This window comes from Diplotaxodon limnothrissa, linkage group LG16 (assembly GCF_057381915.1).
Source record: "Diplotaxodon limnothrissa isolate DT_005_m linkage group LG16, D_limnothrissa_male_GT1.1, whole genome shotgun sequence".
NCBI lineage: Eukaryota > Metazoa > Chordata > Actinopteri > Cichliformes > Cichlidae > Diplotaxodon > Diplotaxodon limnothrissa.
Window position 1 is genome coordinate 28,943,958 of NC_140611.1, and position 18,720 is coordinate 28,962,677.

At 38.9% G+C, this 18,720-nt stretch overlaps 2 protein-coding genes across 3 annotated transcripts in view; both read left to right on the forward strand.

Annotated features, from left to right (window-relative positions):
- Positions 1-12,465, forward strand: part of LOC146616384 (ephrin type-A receptor 6-like) — a 196,143-nt gene extending 183,678 nt beyond the window's left edge. Inside the window, exons 12-17 of the mRNA XM_085374051.1 lie at positions 4,735-4,796; positions 5,148-5,357; positions 8,005-8,154; positions 10,506-10,699; positions 10,993-11,142; positions 12,351-12,465. Of these exons, the coding sequence (XP_085230177.1) occupies positions 4,735-4,796; positions 5,148-5,357; positions 8,005-8,154; positions 10,506-10,699; positions 10,993-11,142; positions 12,351-12,465 (881 nt within the window). The remainder of the gene's footprint in view (positions 1-4,734; positions 4,797-5,147; positions 5,358-8,004; positions 8,155-10,505; positions 10,700-10,992; positions 11,143-12,350) is intronic.
- A 3,144-nt stretch (positions 12,466-15,609) lies between these two features.
- LOC146616386 (ADP-ribosylation factor-like protein 6) lies at positions 15,610-17,990 on the forward strand. 2 transcript variants are annotated; one of them, XM_085374670.1, is made up of 9 exons: positions 15,610-15,732; positions 15,946-15,996; positions 16,097-16,158; positions 16,271-16,339; positions 16,436-16,530; positions 16,902-17,031; positions 17,501-17,556; positions 17,668-17,680; positions 17,957-17,990. In XM_085374670.1, the coding sequence occupies exons 1-9, from the start codon at positions 15,610-15,612 to the stop codon at positions 17,988-17,990; spliced, it is 633 nt and encodes a 210-aa protein (XP_085230796.1). The 2 variants fall into 2 exon arrangements, with proteins under 2 accessions (XP_085230796.1, XP_085230797.1); XM_085374671.1 differs by lacking the exons at positions 15,946-15,996; positions 17,668-17,680 and having other exon boundaries at positions 17,957-17,982.
- The last annotated feature ends 730 nt before the right edge of the window (positions 17,991-18,720 follow it).

Genomic DNA, 18,720 nt, shown 5'->3' on the forward strand with positions numbered 1-18,720 from the left:
TTGTGTATATGTGTGCATTTTGTTTGCAAGTGGCCGGGGCTGCATGGCTGTGTAAGTCTCCTGTTTTTGTGAAGAAACACATTTTACCTACAAAACTCGTGTGCGTGAGTGTTTGAGTGTGGACTTGTTAACGAGCTCTGTTTTACTGGGCTCACCCTGTGCAACATATGGTTGTTTTTACAGGGGTTGTATAAACTGAGACATCGCTGTGAATATAAATGTGTCCCCTGAAGACTTTCAATCCCTCTGTGAATGCAAATAGAGGACACTCCTCAGCTCTGACCCCCAAGTGATAAAAACCCAGGCGATAAGGGTTTTTTGTTTGTTTGTTTCTAAGCCAATACTGTCATTATTACATTTAAGGCAATGATGGCTGGTTTTTGCAGCCACGTATTTAAGCGTTTTCATGCACTAACATCTCTGAAGAGAGTGAGTGGAAAAAAGTCCTCCCAACAGCACAGAGCTGACTTGTGCGGTAAGACTCTAAAAACATTTTCAGTGACTGTGACTGAGAAACCTTTCATCACATCAGAGGTCAACAACTGTGTCTGCCTGCGCTGAATAGACATCTTTTATCAATAGCACCTCTTTCAAAGCCATTGAGATCACTCTCTAGTCATAATATTGCATCTGGTCCATTTGTACGTTTCATATTTTCTTAAGGTTTTAAATAATCTCAACTTTTAAATTTGATATATAAGTATATATCTTATATCTGAATAAACCTGTTTCCATGACTGCGAATTCAAAAGTGAACATATGCATACAGCACCCTATACATTAAAAGTCATTTGTGTTTGCAGTGGGGCATCAGACTGTATGTAGAGGCTGTATGTATCCTATCTGTGTTCACCTGTCTGTCTTTGTCTTTTCTCTCACTCTCTCCATCTTTCACTCCTTCCATCTGTTGTTGTTCTTCGGAGACTAATTATGGAGAGTATTGTGCTGTGACTGACTGCTATACCTGCTCTGAAATAACAGGTGACACATTAGATTCTGACAAGCAGGTGCGTTTGTTTTTGTTCAGGCGCTGCACTGCATAACTATATATTGTTTCCAGACCTTGCTAATTAGCTCGGGAAAGCCAAGCTTGATCAAATAATTTCTTGTCTATCCCTGCTGGATTTGTGTAAGGAGGGATGATATTTAAAAGTGATAGGCTTTTGCAGATTTAAACAAAAACATGTGCTCATTTGGTCTCAGGTGATAGAGTTCAGCAAAAACAAGGCTTTACTTATCTAGCCATATGCCTGTGTATATATATATATACTCCATGTCTTCCATTTTTGTGACTGGATTATACTTTATGAAGCTCAACACATATTATTCCTGAATGTGTGTTTATTTTAAGTTGTTTGGCTTGCCGATTTGAATACCACAGTAGACTTTCAGAGATTATTTCATCACACAACACCATTGACAACAGGTGCTCGGTCTTCCAGTGGAAATGCTCCAAGCACATTCTGTTTAACAGAAATGTTCTAAGCCTGCAGCGTTTGCAATTTCTGTTTAAACCAAAGTGGAAGATGCTTCATTAGCAATCCATAGGAACAATGAAATGCTGGTGCTCAAGTGACCATAACTCGCACCATCTGTTATTTTTATAATTATCTCATACTTCAGACAGTTTTGCATACTTCTTTTGGAAAAGTTGCTGTTCAAAGCCGTTATAAAAGTTAACCCAGCATTCATTCACCAAATCAACCTGTCATTTAGCATCTTTAATCTTTTCTTTTGTAAAAAGTGCAAAAGCAATTTACGTTTACAGTCACGTCCTGTGGAAAACTAAGTACACCCTTACAGCTCCCGTGGGAATTAGGAGGATAAGTAGATAAGTAGTAGCCATATACTGCTAATCAAATATTGACCACCATCAAATTCAACTAGATCTATAAAAGCAGATGTTTGGGCAGTTTGCTGGTCTGGAGCATTCAGGTGAGTATTAATACAACGGCATCTTCCCAGTCCTTGAGAGATTACCCCAAGGTCGGATCATGCAATGCTCAGACAAACTTTAAAAAACTCAAGAGCCACATCTCAGAATCTGCGGGCCTCAGTTACCATTTTAAATGTTCATGATTGCTCATGATTGTGCAATAAGAAAAATATTAAAAGTTGGGAAGCTCACAAAAAAAACATCCATAGTTCAAATTTACAAAGCTGCATCTGAGCAAACCACTGCTGGAACAGTGTCTTTTAGCTCGACTAGACCAAAGTGGAGATGTTTGGCCATAATGCACAACATCAAGTTTGGCCAAAGTCAAACAGAGCACATCAGCATGAACTACCAAGCACAGTAGTGGAGGAGTGATGGTTTGGACTGGTTCTGCAGTCACATGACCTTGGCCTCTTGCAGTCAATGAGTCCATCATGAACTGTTCAACCAAAGCAACTGAGACTCATATGTACCATCGGCCCGACTGCTAAAGATTGACTGAAGCTGGGTCATGCAACAGGACAATGATCCCAAGTATATTAGAAAATCTACACCATAATGGCTGAAAAAGAAAAGAATCAAGTTGTTGCAAAGTCAAAGTCCAGGACTCAACTTAACTGAGGTGCTAAGGGGAAACCTTAAAAGAGCTATCCATGAATTCATGTTTGCCAACCGCAGTAAACTGAATTAGTTTTGTAAAAAAAAAAAAAAAAAGAGTGGGCCAGGCCAAAATTCCTCCGCAGTGATGTGAGGGACTGTTAATGCAATAAAGGAATTATTACAAGCTATTGAATCATGCGGAGTAGTTTTTTCAAAGGACTGCAGAGTCCTGTGAAAACTTTCTGTTTTGACTGAATGATTTTTTCATTTGAAGGAATGATGGTCTAATTACTCCTCTAAACTTTTCACTTTCAGCAGCTGCACATGATACAATACAAGAAACGTGTCTTGGCTCAGTATGCCTTACTAATAATATGTTGTAGTCACTCAAACAATAACAAATATTGTCATTGAGATTATAGCCCAAAGCTGGCAGACTTCCTTATGCTGCCTGTCTTTTTTTTTTTAACAATTTAGCTTTTTTCTGTCAAAATCCAGCACAGTTGCACTATCCAGATGCACAAAAACTCAATTATGTCAGTGCCTGTAAACACGCTGCTATATTGTCCAAATTATAGTCCAACTTGTAAATGAGAAGTCATTTAAATTCAAATTAGATTTGACATTTAAATAGGTTTAAGTCACATTATTGTGTCAACCTAATCAAACTATTACTGTCTCTACTGAGCTAAAACACTGACCCCAAAACTGAAGTTTTAGGTTTGTCCTTCAGCTTGTTACGCACTATTATTCATCAGTTCAGATGAAAAAATACATAACAATGTGCATCATTTTGTAAGCATTTCAAGTATTATATGCATATATCAGAAGTGTCCAAACCTTGTGGTTTGTTCATATATTGCTGTCTCCCTTCTCGTAAAAAAAGATCTATAAATATCCTTGAAACAGAAAAAAAATGTGGAAAATTAGGAATATTGGATAGACATTAAAAGTAAGACGGCAGTCGTCTGTTGAATTATGAAACGGCAAATACTCACCTGAAACTGTGTTGAGAGACCCCATTATATAAATGTCTGTAAAATATTCCATCTTCCGTCATGTCATTTTCATATTCCTGTGTGAGTTTTAAAAATTACATGAACTGAAAGTGTAATAACATGGTGTCTCTTCACCAATCAAATACTTGTCTTTCTCTTCCAGCAGTTCAGGAGGGTTTACAGCTCACCAGAAAACAGGCCTTAGACAGTTGGTTTCTAGCTGTAAACCAGTCAATCAGTAACTCTGTAGGGATCCTCGGTGGGGAAACAAAAACATTTGGAAAGAGAAACTGGGCTTACATTTTTTCTAACTAATGTTTCGTGTCATACATGGACTGAATACTGAATACGGTCCCAACTGACCGGCTGGGTATTTTGAAACGGACAGATTTTATCAATTGAGCAGCTTGACTTGATGCATCAATAAACTGCTCATGTTCTGTGAGGTTGTTTTTTTCAAGTTGTTTTCCCTCCTGGATTTCCTGAAATAGTAACTAAATTTAAAATAATTGAAATACTTTGTAATTTTGTCAGCCGCTCTTTATAAGCATAATGCGTTTTCTACATTAATTCAATTATAATGTTTTAGATGATCAGTGGATCATGTAGGATGGCATGAGAGATAGCATGCAATATTCTTCTTTTATCAGAAAATTCATAATTAATCTGTTTAATCTAATTCTTTAACTGCTTTAGACTACTAGCTGTCTTCTCCATAAATAAAAGATCATTCTCATTGTATGTTTAATGCACGCTTCACTTTGAAGTCTGCTTTACAGTCTGGCCGAGTTTAGATGGTTGTTTCAGAACCAAACATAATCAAATTTTATTTCAAAAACATGCAAACTGAACTAATACTACAGACTGAATATACAATTAGTATTTACTGCAAAGAAGGCCGTGTTTACCTTATGAATAGCAAGTAGCTATGGTAGGAGCAAGCAGCATACTCAGTTTCTCAGGCAGGACTCCTTCACTTCACTTCTTCGACTTAAGAGGCCAACTGGTGACATTTGGGTGGCTAGATCCAGCCTTTATAAACAGCATGTGCTTTGGACCACAGACATTGTGAGTCTCACTCCATTTCTGCCAAGCTCCTTCGATCTTATCCTCCACCCTTACACTGTAAACGGGCCACAATGCCACAGAAATATTCTGAAATAAACACGGTGTATGTGCTGTCTTTGTGTGTTTTTGCAGGCAGGCCTGTTATGATCGTGGTGGAGTACATGGAAAATGGATCACTGGACTCATTTTTGAGAGTAAGTGTTGGAGTGTCGCAGAACTCAGGCATGATTATTTCCTCAGATAGTCTCAAAATCTCTGCTGTACATATTTTTACTGCCTCTGCATGCCTTTGCACTTAAGGCTTTGCGAGATCACTTCTAGTAACATTTGTGACTCATCACTTATATGAATTATGTAATGTATTTACTGTAGCAGACTCTCCTCTCAGTTTGCTGCTCAGCTTAATTCTGAACAAACTAGTTTCTTCTTCTTTTTTGTCAGTAAATTTTCTTTGTCTTGCTCTCTTTATCCATCCTTACCCTCCTTTTTCTGCCTTCTCTTTCTCTGACCCCATACTTTCCTCAATATCCTATTCTTCCTGTTAGCAACATGATGGTCACTTCACCGTCATCCAGTTGGTTGGCATGCTGCGTGGCATCGCTTCGGGCATGAAGTATCTGTCAGATATGGGCTACGTTCACCGAGACCTGGCAGCTCGAAACATTCTGGTCAACAGCAATCTGGTGTGTAAAGTGTCAGACTTCGGCTTGTCCCGAGTCTTGGAGGACGACCCGGAGGCAGCTTACACCACAACGGTACACCTGACACCCTCCAATAACTCAGCCCTCATAAACCAAGCAGCTGCTGCTAATTTATTACAGCTTTTCACAAAGCTGAAATCATTTTGTTCTATGTCACAACTGGGAAAAATGTTACTGTTAGGACCTGCACTGAGGTTGCATCGATCCATTATTTTCCTGGGATTTTAATGTTGAACCATTTTAGGAAACTAAGGCTGTAATGCGTAAAAAGCTTCTGTTTTTTTAAGTTGTTTCTCCATCGTTGCATTTTATTGCCTCAAAAATTGCTAGATGTGAAATATTGACAGGTAAAGCCAAGAGAAATCTAAACAAAAGATGAAAAACAAGGAGCAAATTCAGAGGGGATATCACTGAAACATGAAGAGATGAGCAGGCAAAGAAAGTAAGCAGGAAGTGTAATCGATTGCAGAACAGACAGACTGACGACTAACAAGGGAGACGCTGAACAATATATACACATGAGGAGCGAATAGGGATCAGGCACGGGTGGACAATAAGTGCAAAGCAGACAATCATAGAGGCAGGAAAACAAAGGAAACAAAACCAAAGAGGCACATAGAAAGTGATTACCAAAATAAAACAGAGACACTGAAAACACAAGGAGAGACAAAGGAAACACAGGGGATAGTGAGGAAAGGTAATGAGAAGTTAGTGAGGAGATCTGAGCCTCGACAATAGCTACAGCAGCACAGTAATATCCATGATAAAAGTTTACCCTCACTCCAGTCTTATTCACAGCCAGCTGGTGTAAATCTGGCTTTGGTAGCGAATCTCATTAGAAGCAGAGACTGAAAGTTTTAAACCGCAAAAGGCACGGAAGTCCAACCTAGCAGCTGTTCCCTAGCTGTTAGGTTGGACTAGTATGGCAGTATCAAAAAAGAAAAACGGATTTCCAAAGTAGCTTCTACACGTACTCTGAAAACTTTGCATCTCCAGAAACCTAGTATTCAAAAACACATCAATACTGAAGCGAGGAGACGAGAGTCTTGTGGATCTTTTTTCTTTCAGCACCTGTTGCTTCTTATCATTGTTTCACTCAAACAAATCCCCAGATGTCAGTGTGGAAAAGTAAAATGAAAATCAAAAATGAAATATGACACTAAAAGTTTTGAATTTTCAATTAAACGGTTCTATTTACCGTGTATGCTGATGCTATCTGTATAAGAAACCCGATGCATTGCTCCAACTAGATTAGGCTGATTTAATTTAGATTTTCCTGCTTTACCGGCCAAGGCAAGCAAAAGATGGACTAGCCTTAAATTGCAAAAGTGAAACTTTCAGTGCTCATGTGCTAAATCTGTCTGAGCCCACAGTGACCTCCATTTCCTGGTTTGTATTGAGGTTTTTGTGTGAGGGAAATGCTGTGTTTACGGCTCCAAGTTGAACTTTCTGCCTCACAACACTGTGGTTGAAATCCAAAAAAGGGAAGTGAAAGGTGAGGTGAGCTGAAAGGAGAAAGGGGAGAAAAGAGGCAAAAAAACCAGAATATTTAGCACAGTGACAGCAGCATTATTGAAGACTACTTTTTGTTGTTATATCATACAGGATGAGAGAGTCCAGGCATATTTACCCTACCTATTTGGACAATTGCACATTAAGCACATTCAGTTTGAAATTATGACTCGAATGCAAAAATGTGCAGAGCTAAAAAATCCAGATCTTTAATCTGAAAACAGGAAATGGTCGTACACTTGGAGGCAGTCAGTGAGGGCAAAAAGAACAAGCAGACAAAAGACAAGATCCCAAAACTGCAAAAGGTCATAAATGGAAGAATAACAATGAACACTAAGAAAAAAAACACCCAAAACAAAAGCTAGAAGCACTGAAACCTTTACTGCAAATAATACAAGAGGACTTGGCACTTAGGCACCATATGCCCTGCACTCCCTAATTTATTAATTAGGCGGTGCAATTGATAATTATTCACTTATTAAATTTAAATAAACTCCACCTTGGAAAGTCAGAGCACCCACACCGACCCTGATTCTGCAATCCAAAAGGCAGCAGCACATGTAAACAGCAGTAAAACTGTAGAATTTGTAATCTGTACTGTCACCGCTGTGCAATTGTGAATTACTACATAAGCCATACACAAAGCACCGACCAGGCTATATCTGTGAACGTCCTGCTGTGGCGTTTAAGCACATAAAAGAGGTATGGCATTGTACCTCAGATGTTACCAACCTTAAACCTTTATATTATCGGCTGAACGTCTCCACGCTGCCCGTTTCTGTGATTACTACTGCTCAAATGTGACGTTGCTCTTTTACTCTGACATCAGACTTTCGAGATGAAAGGAACACAGCATATCTCACAAAAAGGGTGTGAAACAGAGAGGACAGATGTACTGGATGCTACAATAAAGTACATCTTACTTTATATTTGTACAAGGAGTCCAAGTTGCATCAAACGCAGTAGAAAAACCTCAGTGGAAGGTACAGCCTGTTTTACACATTATAACTGAAGTTTAGTGACTTTCCAAGTATTTTTAGTCTGAACTAAATGGTTTCAACAGTGGATGTAACTTTGGGGACTTTAATAAACTTGAGGGATGCATTTACTATATGCTGGCATTTTGCTCATATGTGTGCTTGCATTATTTATGTGTGGCTTTGTTTTACCTTTTATTTTTCATGAGCAGGGTGGTAAGATCCCAATTCGATGGACAGCTCCTGAGGCCATCTCATACAGAAAATTCTCCTCGGCCAGTGATGCATGGAGCTACGGCATTGTCATGTGGGAAGTGATGTCTTATGGAGAACGACCATACTGGGAGATGTCCAATCAGGATGTGAGTATTCCTGTCATATGAGGAGAAAAACTATTAAAACTAGCAGGACTTCATGATAAAAATATAGAGCTTGTCTTTTTAATATAATGTACTTCAAGATACATGATGTAAGATTTTCTGAAATTGGATTTTGATGCTGTGAAGCAAATAAATTGCACATTCAGTCTATTACTTCGGCATTTCATTATTTTATTTTAATTTCACTCTTTATCCTGTAAAATTAACTTTACATGTGTAAAAGATAAGCATATTTTACACGAGGTATACCAAGAGAACGTGTAACACCTATTCCGGCATGTGGTATTACAGGTCATGGTTACCTGAACTGGAATTGTAGCTGGAGGCTACTTGCAGAATAAAGATATCTCTACTCTTAAAAATTATATTTTGTGAGGAGTGGAGAGGCCAGACAGTTTTTAAGTAAGTGGTCAGGCCAAAACTGTTATTTTGGGGGTTGTTTCGTTTTGTAATGTTTGTTTCTGTATTTAATCAGTGTTTTCGAGATCGCTGTTGTTTGCTTTTGGAGCAGATGTCACTGTGTACACCATCAGGATTCATATAAAATAATCTTTTTTATACTTTTCAGTTAAATTAAAAATAAAATTTGGAAATACTGCTTGATTTATTGATTTTAATTGTTGCTACATACAGTAGTAATTTGTTGACATAGCTCATAAGTTGGATGCACCATTAAAATGTGTCCATGTGGGACCAACAGCTACTGACTGAATGGATAACCTGACCTAACAGGTTTCATCATTTGTTGTGAGTGGCAAGAAGCCAAAAGTTGGTCTTGTTTTGTCTCCAACATGATTTTGCACAGCAATAGTAGCAACACACTGTGGTAGCAACTAGAGGATACTTTGCTGCTATTTTCGTCTTTATGGCTGGTGGCAACCAGTGTTAACATGCAATACCACCTGTTTTATTGAAAAAACTTCTAGGTAATTGCTTTCATTTTTAAATGTTCTCATCAATGCAGTATGTCAAGCATATAAAACACCTGTAGAGTGTGATTGCTCTGTACTATTTGCTTTTGAATCACTGTTTCCTTCATGTGTTCTGCTCAGAGTTATATTGATGAGACGTTTTTCTCTCACAAACCTCTCCTTTAACCTCAATCCACAATAATATTGACTTTTCAGATCCTCCGTTCCTGCTTCACTGTGTAAATTTTAAGTTTGTTTTCCATTATATCTCTTAAAGTCGATGCCCTTTCACCTGCTCTATGACTATTTGCTCACATCAAAAACCTACCTCTGAGAGAATCGAGGTTAGGAACAAAGATACTGGTGATATCCACCCAAAGGATAAAAAAGATGAGTAAGAGGGAATGGAAAGAGCAGTAAAGGTCAGAGGTTCAGAGGACTGCGGGCCAATCAAGGGAGAGTTTATAGCTGTGGATTCAGTGCAGCTGAGCAACCCGCTGATCCCTGGGCTGTGGTCAGGGATTGGAAGGACCTTGGTGGAAGCATATCCATCCCTCTCTCCGCTGAGTGTGAAAGCTCGACTGTAATCCCCTCAACCCTTTACAGACAGACTCACACACATACATACACAGACGACCCGGCACACACATTCACTAAGGTCCCCAGGTTTGGGGAGGATTTGTGCTGTTTGGGAATTGCTTAGAAGTGCTTTCTAAGTCAAAAGGCCAGCCAAGCCACAAAAATCTGCCAAAGACTGTCTCATCCTGGTCAGCCACTTACCACTGCTCGCTACAAAGATACTTGTAGATACGCCGCTTTCCTTGAGGGGATCTGAGGAGATAACGTATGGATGTTAAGACACACTGTCAGCTGAACTCATGATAATTTGAAGAACAAGTGAAAAGTGACTGATAATGTGGCATAAATACAATAATAACATAACAAAACTCTAAACCAGTATGTGAAAGGAAACAAAACAGAGATCACACTGAAGGTTTAGCCTAAATGTGGCCCAAATCTGCATTTTTTTTTTGTTTTATGTGCCGCATTTGGCTTTGACTGATGGTGTTGAAGGAGAATGAGTCTGGCTGCCTCTATTCTGCCACAGCTCCACCTTTTATGAGCCAGATGTCAGGTGTGTTCTGGCATTTGTGCCACCTCTAGCCACAAAACACTTGGCGTAATCCATGTCAAGCCAAGCTAATGACTTTTGTGCAACATCTGGCGCACACAGCATTTGCCAGTGTTCTAATTGAGCTGCTGTAAGTAGCCAAGAGGCCAAAACTGGTCTGCTATCTTGGAACGTTGTCATGTGTATAACTGATATAAATCACAAAGAAATCTCTAACTTTTAACCAGACTGGTTTAATGGCAGTCTTCAGCCAGATTTAGACCATTTACCACGTCCAACTCTTTCTCCAGGTGATTCTGTCCATCGAAGAGGGCTATCGGCTCCCTGCACCAATGGGCTGCCCAGTAGCCCTGCACCAGCTAATGCTGCACTGTTGGAAGGAGGAGAGGAATCATCGACCAAAGTTTACAGATATAGTTTCTTTCTTGGATAAACTAATCCGTAACCCAAGCAGCCTGCTGCCGCTGGTAGAGGACATTCAGAGGTACAGTACTGAAAAACTTTTTGTGCCATGAAATGAATTAAAGGAAATGCACTCTGGCTAAAAATGACCAGTGAACCAGTGAATGTGTTTTTCTGTGGGAGTATTCTTACTCCAGGACAGAGTATGAGTTATTTTCCTTGAACACTGACAAACGTTTTCACTCCTACACCTAAAATAAGTGACACACTAAGAACTTTTTGATGCTTTCACTAGTTTTTCAATTTTGAGATGACTGAATATGGACATACTATGACATTAACCTTTATTTCTTTTCTTTTTTCTTTTTGCATTAGTCTACCAGAATCTCCGGGGGAGGAAATGGACTACCCAATGTTCATCTCTGTCGGCGACTGGCTGGACTCCATCAAGATGAGTCAGTACAAGAGCAATTTCATGGCAGCAGGCTACAACACATTGGATTCAGTGGCGAGGATGAGTATTGAGTGAGTAGAACAGCTCAAATATAACCGTTTTTTTAAATGTCACGAAAGCATGTCAAGTTTGCATGTTACAAGAAGTGCAGTTCAGTCTGTGAAGCTGTTCTATAGCTCCCAGAGAAAACTTTGTATAGATAGGTAGAAATCACAAGGATAGGCAATGATGTAAAGTAAGATAATTCTATAGTAATGTAATGTTTTAATGTTACGCTACTTTTCACATTTATTTCACTATATTCTAGACAAATATTGCCTTTTTTTATTCGTCTGTATAAAATATAGGGCAGCGCGGTGGTTAGCACGGTTGCCGCACAGCAAGTAGGTCCTGAGTTCAATTCCACCATCAGGCCAGGGTCTTTCTGTGTGGAGTTTGCATGTTCTCCCTGTGTTTGCGTGGGTTCCCTCCGGGTACTCTGGCTTCCTCCTCCTTAACATCAGAATAAAATCTGTGCACCGGAAGCTATATGGCATCAGTTTCCATGTCTGAGCAATTTCTGTAGTTTAATGTCTCTGTATCATGGTAGTTTTGCCCAAAAATTGAAGCTGTATCCAAATTTCACTGCAGTGTTTCTCTACAGACTGTGGTGGTCTTACTCAGCATGACTACAATTTACTCATTTTCCTTGAAGGTCTTGCAGGCAGCTGGTTGCGTAACTGAAAATGGATTTTAGCCATGACATAAGAACCACTCATCCAAACAACTCCACACTGCACTTACTTCGATGCTCAGCCATGCACTCTCCAAGTTTTAAAGTAGATTGGATGAACACTCATGGAGAAAAGAACAGACACATATGCAGACACATGCTGCTTGCATATTAATGTGCTATTAATATCAAGTCAATCTGATATTAATCTAGCACAGTAACATACACTGACAGCACCCATTTTGTTGTATCATGAATACTTTTATACTTCAGGTTCATTTTGCTAAGTTTTGTGAGTTTTTGAGACCCCTAAATCATTAGTATGACTTAGAGTGGGGTCACATATTCAAACTTATAATCAATTAATTTTTTTAATTATCAGGAAATATATTCATCTCAGTGACTGCAAATGTTGGTCGTTCTTTTGTCTAGTTGTATAATTTAAGATTAAAGCACATCTAATTGGTGACACGTGATCAAATAATTACCTTCAATGAGAAGTCCTAACACAGTTAAAGTGTTTTCTGCATGTGTCCTTGTGTGCTTGTGTTTCCCCTCTCGGCCTAGAGATGTGAGGCGTATTGGTGTGGAGCTGATCGGCCACCAGAGGCGAATCATCAGCAGCATACAGACCCTTCACCTTCAGCTACTGCACGAACACGAGAAGGGTTTCCATGTATAAGGACGCCCTTTATTATAACCTGGGATGGACAGATAGATGGACCAGATGGAAGTGAGGTCTAGACCATGTGACAGACAGTCTACAGCCTGTGCCTGGGTCTTAACCCCTCATACAGGAGGTCATTGGACAGACTACTCCAGCAGACTCTCCCCTGGTCTCATTCACGTTCTACAGTAACAAACTTTTTTTACTATACACCCCTTACACAGTATGCCTGGTTCTTCCAGACTATTTCAGCCTGATAGACTGTTCAGGCTCTCCCAGGCCTTCACTTAGGGGAATGTAATGCCTTGTTGCAACAACAGTACTTTGTGTGTGGCGCAACAATATCTAGAGGTGTAGATTTGCAAATGTAATCTACTGATTCTTTTTCTTTGTATGTTCTTTTTTTTTCTTTCTGCTCTGAGTTATGTGCTCATGTAGCTGCTATCGGGTGTGCAATGGAAACATTTTGTCCTTTGAAAATATATATATATATATCCTCAATATTTTTTATTTTGGAGTTTGATATTTTATCATAAAGGTTTATTTGGATTGCTTTAGTTACCCTCTCTCCAGAGAATCTGGTACACTAATACTTGAAGAAAGAAGCGGGAAGTTTATGAATGTTTAAAAGTGTATAGACAAGTAATAATAATTATTATAACCTAATATGAATATATGTGCAGTCCTGTATGTGAAAGCCCTAGTAAATCTGGATCTTATTTAGATATTTGATTTTACAGAAAATTGGTTTGTTTGTTTGTTTGTTTTTTAATCAAAAACAGCAATACAGTATTATGCAGTCACCTCAGTATCTCAGAGAAAGATGAAGAATTGTGCAATGAGAGAACTCTTGTTGACATACAAACATGAGGCTCACATAACACCATCCGTCAGTTTTAGTGTCATACCCAAAGCTTGCAAAACTGGATCTGTTGCTTTTAGATGAACCAGTGTACACCCAATGGTGCGATCAGCCTGTTTTGTTTTGGATTCTTTATTTATTTACTTGGATTGTGAATGTCATACATTGCCTGAAAGTACACGAATCTCCACTGTCTTAATATATGAATGTTCACAGAGCTTAGCTATAGAGGAGAGACGTTTGGTTGGAAACTTAACAGGGACTTATATGATGAAATTCTTCCATGCCGTTATTGTTTTTTTTTTCTTGCACACACTCACACAGACAGTACTGACAGAGGTTTGCACTTCAGAGACAAAGCTGATCCATGATGTCAGAGAATAGCTCATCTGGGGCGCAAGATCACCAGATGGAGTAATTGTGATGGTGTAAAGATTGTGATATGGGAAAACTGTGTACATAAACATAGCCTAATTTCAAACTGGCAGTAGATGTCATGTTGTTGGATGTTTGCCATTGAGATGAACATTTTCTTCATACTCTTAAGTCAGCTGGGAATATGCAGTGGTGAAGAATAAAAGTACTTAGAGCTGGAGGCAGCAGAAGTAGCTAAAAGCTGGTTAATGGAAATCGGTGTGAAAAACGTCAGTAGTCTTAGTTACGTGAGGTTAGGACAGATGTGTTCGCCAGAGATGGAGAACCAACATAAACAGCAGCATCATAACTCATCATGTGTCATTGTAACATCGACAGTAACAAACACAAATGCTCAAAAACACACAAACAGACACAGAATGCCTTACAGTCTGCGGACCATGCAAGCCGTTTATAAGTTTCAGTGCAGTCACAGGACCTAGCCATTAGTCTGAATTGTATGAGAATAACCTCCCATCTACAGCTGTGGGTTTTAATAAGAATTGGAGCTCAATGATTAATGTCAAGGGCAAACTGGATACAAAGATCTGTGCCTTTCGGTCACGGCGCAGTCATGCATCCAGGCCTTCAGGAGCAGGAAAGGTGCACGCACAGCACACATTCAAACGCACACACACACACACACGCTCGCAGTCACCGCCGCTCTACAGAATATGGGGAATATCAGATGCTGTTTGTTTAGCATGTTCTACTGCTGAGCAATGTTAGAACGTTCTTTTGTACAAAGTACAAGTATACTTATAATTCTTGTATTTTATTTTTCTATGATTTCCAAAGAGATGTTGTAGATCTTGCACACTGTAAGAGGCAGTTACAGCGAATATTTATTTGCAAATAAACATGAACAGTTCTGGTGGTTGACTGCTCATTTCATTTGGTTCGTTTTCATTCACTATCACTTGAATGAGACGCAGAGCGGCTCGAGGAAAAGAAAATGTCTCTTCGGTCAGACAGGACAGGCTGTCCTCTCAGTGAAGATAACGTGATTTAACAAAGCTCAAGGACTAAGCTCCATCTCTCTAATCTGCATTTAAGTTATTGTCAAATGTATGTGACTTTTCTCTTTAAACTAGGCAATTATCCTGACATTTTACAAGGTACTGATAACCAAAAGATGGAGCTGTTGGACCACTCAGCAGCTTCAAAACTGTTATATGAGAAGATTAAAATATTAACTACTTAGATAATAATAAAAAATAAAGACTACGTGCATAATTTTCAGATTGGGTACGCTATATACTTTCTGCTGAGAGGAGTGCTCATTTCTGAATTGTTCCATTGAATGTTAAATTAATTAAAATTTACATTTCAGGTCTTAGAATATGCTTCTATATGAGATTAATGTGGCCAAATAATGTGAAATTTTAGATATCCTATTTTCTGTATTTTTTTTCAACTACAGTATTCTCTAACAGATGGATTTAATTAGATTGTAAAGCATGACAGAGTTTGGCTGCCGTCATTAAGTGAGCAGAGGATGCTGATGATAAACTGCTGTTGTTTGCATGTGTTTTTGCACCTTCAAGGGGGGCCCAGATCTGAGGCGGGTGGGGGCCTCCAGAGCGTTTGAGTAATAAATCAAATGCATTAGGCCGGGGGGCCTGGGAAGCTCCATACTCCTCATGATCAGGTCGCCGGGTGGTTCACCGAGCTTAATTCGTCCTAATAGGATTACCTTGCACAAGCTGGGATGCCCAGGGAGCATCTCAGCTTGCGGCTCTATTCATGGCATGTACTAGGAACATTCACGGCTATGTTTATCATTATTTTTTGCTAGTCTGAACACATTTAATTCCCAGTAATCAGACCATCTATGGGGTGATGTGTTGAAAAATTAATTGGCATAGCATCAGCTGAGTGTAATGGGGTTGTTGGATAAACTGACGGGTTGGCTCGGCCTGAAGAAGAAAGAGGTCAACGTTTTGTGTCTTGGACTGGACAACAGCGGCAAAACTACCATCATCAACCAGCTCAAACCACCTAATGTAAGTTCATAACTGAGCTTCAAGAGTGAGGTATTTTGATATCTTTTTTTAAAGTGGAACTGAGAGGCATTTGTGTTTATGGTCCTGTAGGTAGAGAGGCTTTTAAGACGTGTAAATCTTTTCTAAACACCTGCTAATTTGGTAAACACGCTGTACGAAGGCCTGTCACAATCTATATTTCGCTGCAGTCCTTCACTGGTTGCTTGTTTTCAGCATTCGAATCATTTAGGCCCATTGTCAGAAGAGTGGAAACATGTTAGTCAGGTAAAGCCCGTATTACACTTTAATTATGCTATTTTGTTGTTGACATACTTTTGCCGTTACTTGTCTGTTTTTGTGTGTTTGTGCTCGGGGATGAATGCAGACACAGGCACAAGAAATCGTCCCAACAATTGGTTTCAACATCGAAAAGTTCAAGAGTTCAAGGTAGAATGTAATTCCGCAATTTTACAGCATATTTAAAATGACTAATCCAGCAGTTTTTTATGATGTTAAGCTGTCTTTTTCCTCCTTCCTCTCTCCTCCTTTCTGCACGCAGCCTGTCCTTCACAGTCTTTGATATGTCTGGGCAGAGCAGATACAGGAACCTGTGGGAGCATTATTACAAGTAGGGCACACAAACATGAACAACAAGCCTTTTGCTGGTCAGATATTCAAACTTTCAAAACTGACACTGTACATCTCCTTCTCCTATCTTCTGTAGAGAGAGCCATGCCATCATATTTGTCATTGACAGCAGTGACAAGCTGAGAATGGTTGTTGCTAAAGAGGAGCTAGACACTCTTCTCAACCATGAAGGTACACAATCTTTGTTTTTAGACACATTTTCTACACAATTTAGTTTGTCTGGGTATAAAAACCAAAAGAAACAGTATATAACTGATGCAGATTGTGTGTATAACTTGTTTAAAATGCCTGAATTATGAGGCCAGTTATCTAAACCCTAGTTAAGTAATATTTGCACCATTCATTATAAGCTTGAACTGATACATTTTAGTGGCTTTAATCTAGGTAGCATCAAGTAGAGTGATCATATTTGAAGATATCCTGTCCAACATCTAACACTATCTGTAGTGGAATAAAAACCAAAAAATCCCTCCTAAAAGCTTTTTTTCCCTCTGGCTCTTAGATCACGATAAACTGGTCTTGACATTTTTTCTTCTATGCAGATATCCGCAGCAAAAGGATACCAGTATTATTTTTTGCTAACAAGATAGATCTGCAGGATGCAATGTCTTCTGTCAAGGTCTCACAGATGTTGTGTTTGGAGAACATCAAAGACAAGCCCTGGCACATCTGGTAATTTATCTGCCACCCTGAGTTCACCATGCTGAGAAGTAGCACACAATAAAAACACCTCCAGAGACACTGTTGAGTAATTTGTTACCAAAGTCATTCAGGTGTTTGTAGTCTTCGAGGAAGTGCCCTTACTGAACAGAGCCAAGTCTCGTCACACCCCTATCTACTCCATTTTATTCTCCCCAAGTTTACAGCTTGAAATCTTAAATAAAGATAACGTGTACCGTTTGCTCCCCGGCCACTTCCCGTTTATTTGATTTGTCTATGGTTCATGGGTTAAACATTACCGAGGGGCACGGCAACATGCCATCAGTGCGTAAGTGTGTGTTCCACCTGGTTACTCATTAGACAGATGGTAGAGTGATGGATTAAAAGCTTGACAGCTTTAAATGTCCAGGATCCAAGAAAAGTCATGAGAAAGTGAATGTGTGTCACAAGCAGATTAACTCCTGGACATCTTATTTTTCAGTGCCAGCAATGCTATCAAAGGAGAGGGCCTTCAGGAAGGGCTGGACTGGCTACAAGGTAAACTTAATGATGTCATACTGGGCTGAAAGAGAAAGAGGGTCGGAAAATTTAAATGTCAATACTTTCTGCATCTTGTATTAAGTGCTGTTGTTTTGTTCATACCCTTAGATCAAATTGCACAGTAAGTATAATTATGCTTTATTGTTGTGACGGTGTTATAAAACTGTGATTGTGATTGTAGAATGTATTTCTAATGTATTTAAAACACTCTCTGGGAAGTAAATCCTGTCTAAATCAGACCTTTCCTCGACTATGTGTTGTATTCTATGTCCTGTTTCCATCCATAGTCCTCTGTAAATACCACAATTAGCTGATTTTCTGTTTAATAAAAGTTACTTTTTGTTTCCACACCCCTAGACAAAAAAGCCCAATCACAATTCTGTTTTCCTTTTGTCAGATCACTTGAAAACAATGAACACATGAATGACTGAAATGGCCGTGACTACGGACAAAGGGGACATGGTAACTGGATCTCATTCATCATCTGGAGTATTCATTACACTTGATGTTGTAGGCCTTAAACTTACATGTTAAATAACCTACAAATTCCTGAGCACGCAATAACTCTAAGATCTACTTACCTTTGGGGAAAAAAAGAAAAATATCAAATATATTCTGATTATTTAAAGCACTCCCTGATAGATTTCCTTGTTATATACCATTATGAGTACACTCTGTAAACTAAAAATAATCATTTATACTGTTTCTGTATACAGTACATTTTTTATTTATTGAAGCTGCTTTTTTTATTGACACAATGCTTTCTTAATTACATCCTTTTTTGAAAACGTTGTCAATGCTGAATATTGCACTGTCTAATAAAAGCTTATTTGCTGAGTGTATGCTGTGTTTGTAGCAGACGTGATACATGCCGGAGAAACTGAGACAAAATCAAAGTAAAAATTTCACTTTAATAAATTAGAAGCACAACGAACCACTTAGTGAGTACCACACTTACATGTTGTGCAAATAAATAAACTGTCAAATAAATAGTCTAAATAGTTAAAGTTAAATAACCCTACTGTAATGAATAAATATTAAATAGTATAATAAAAGTCAACTTCAAAGCTGTCTTAAGAACAAGATTATAAAACTTTGATACAAATATTTGTATAAATAGTGATACGATTTGAACAGCTATTCAAACAGATGTGTGTTCAA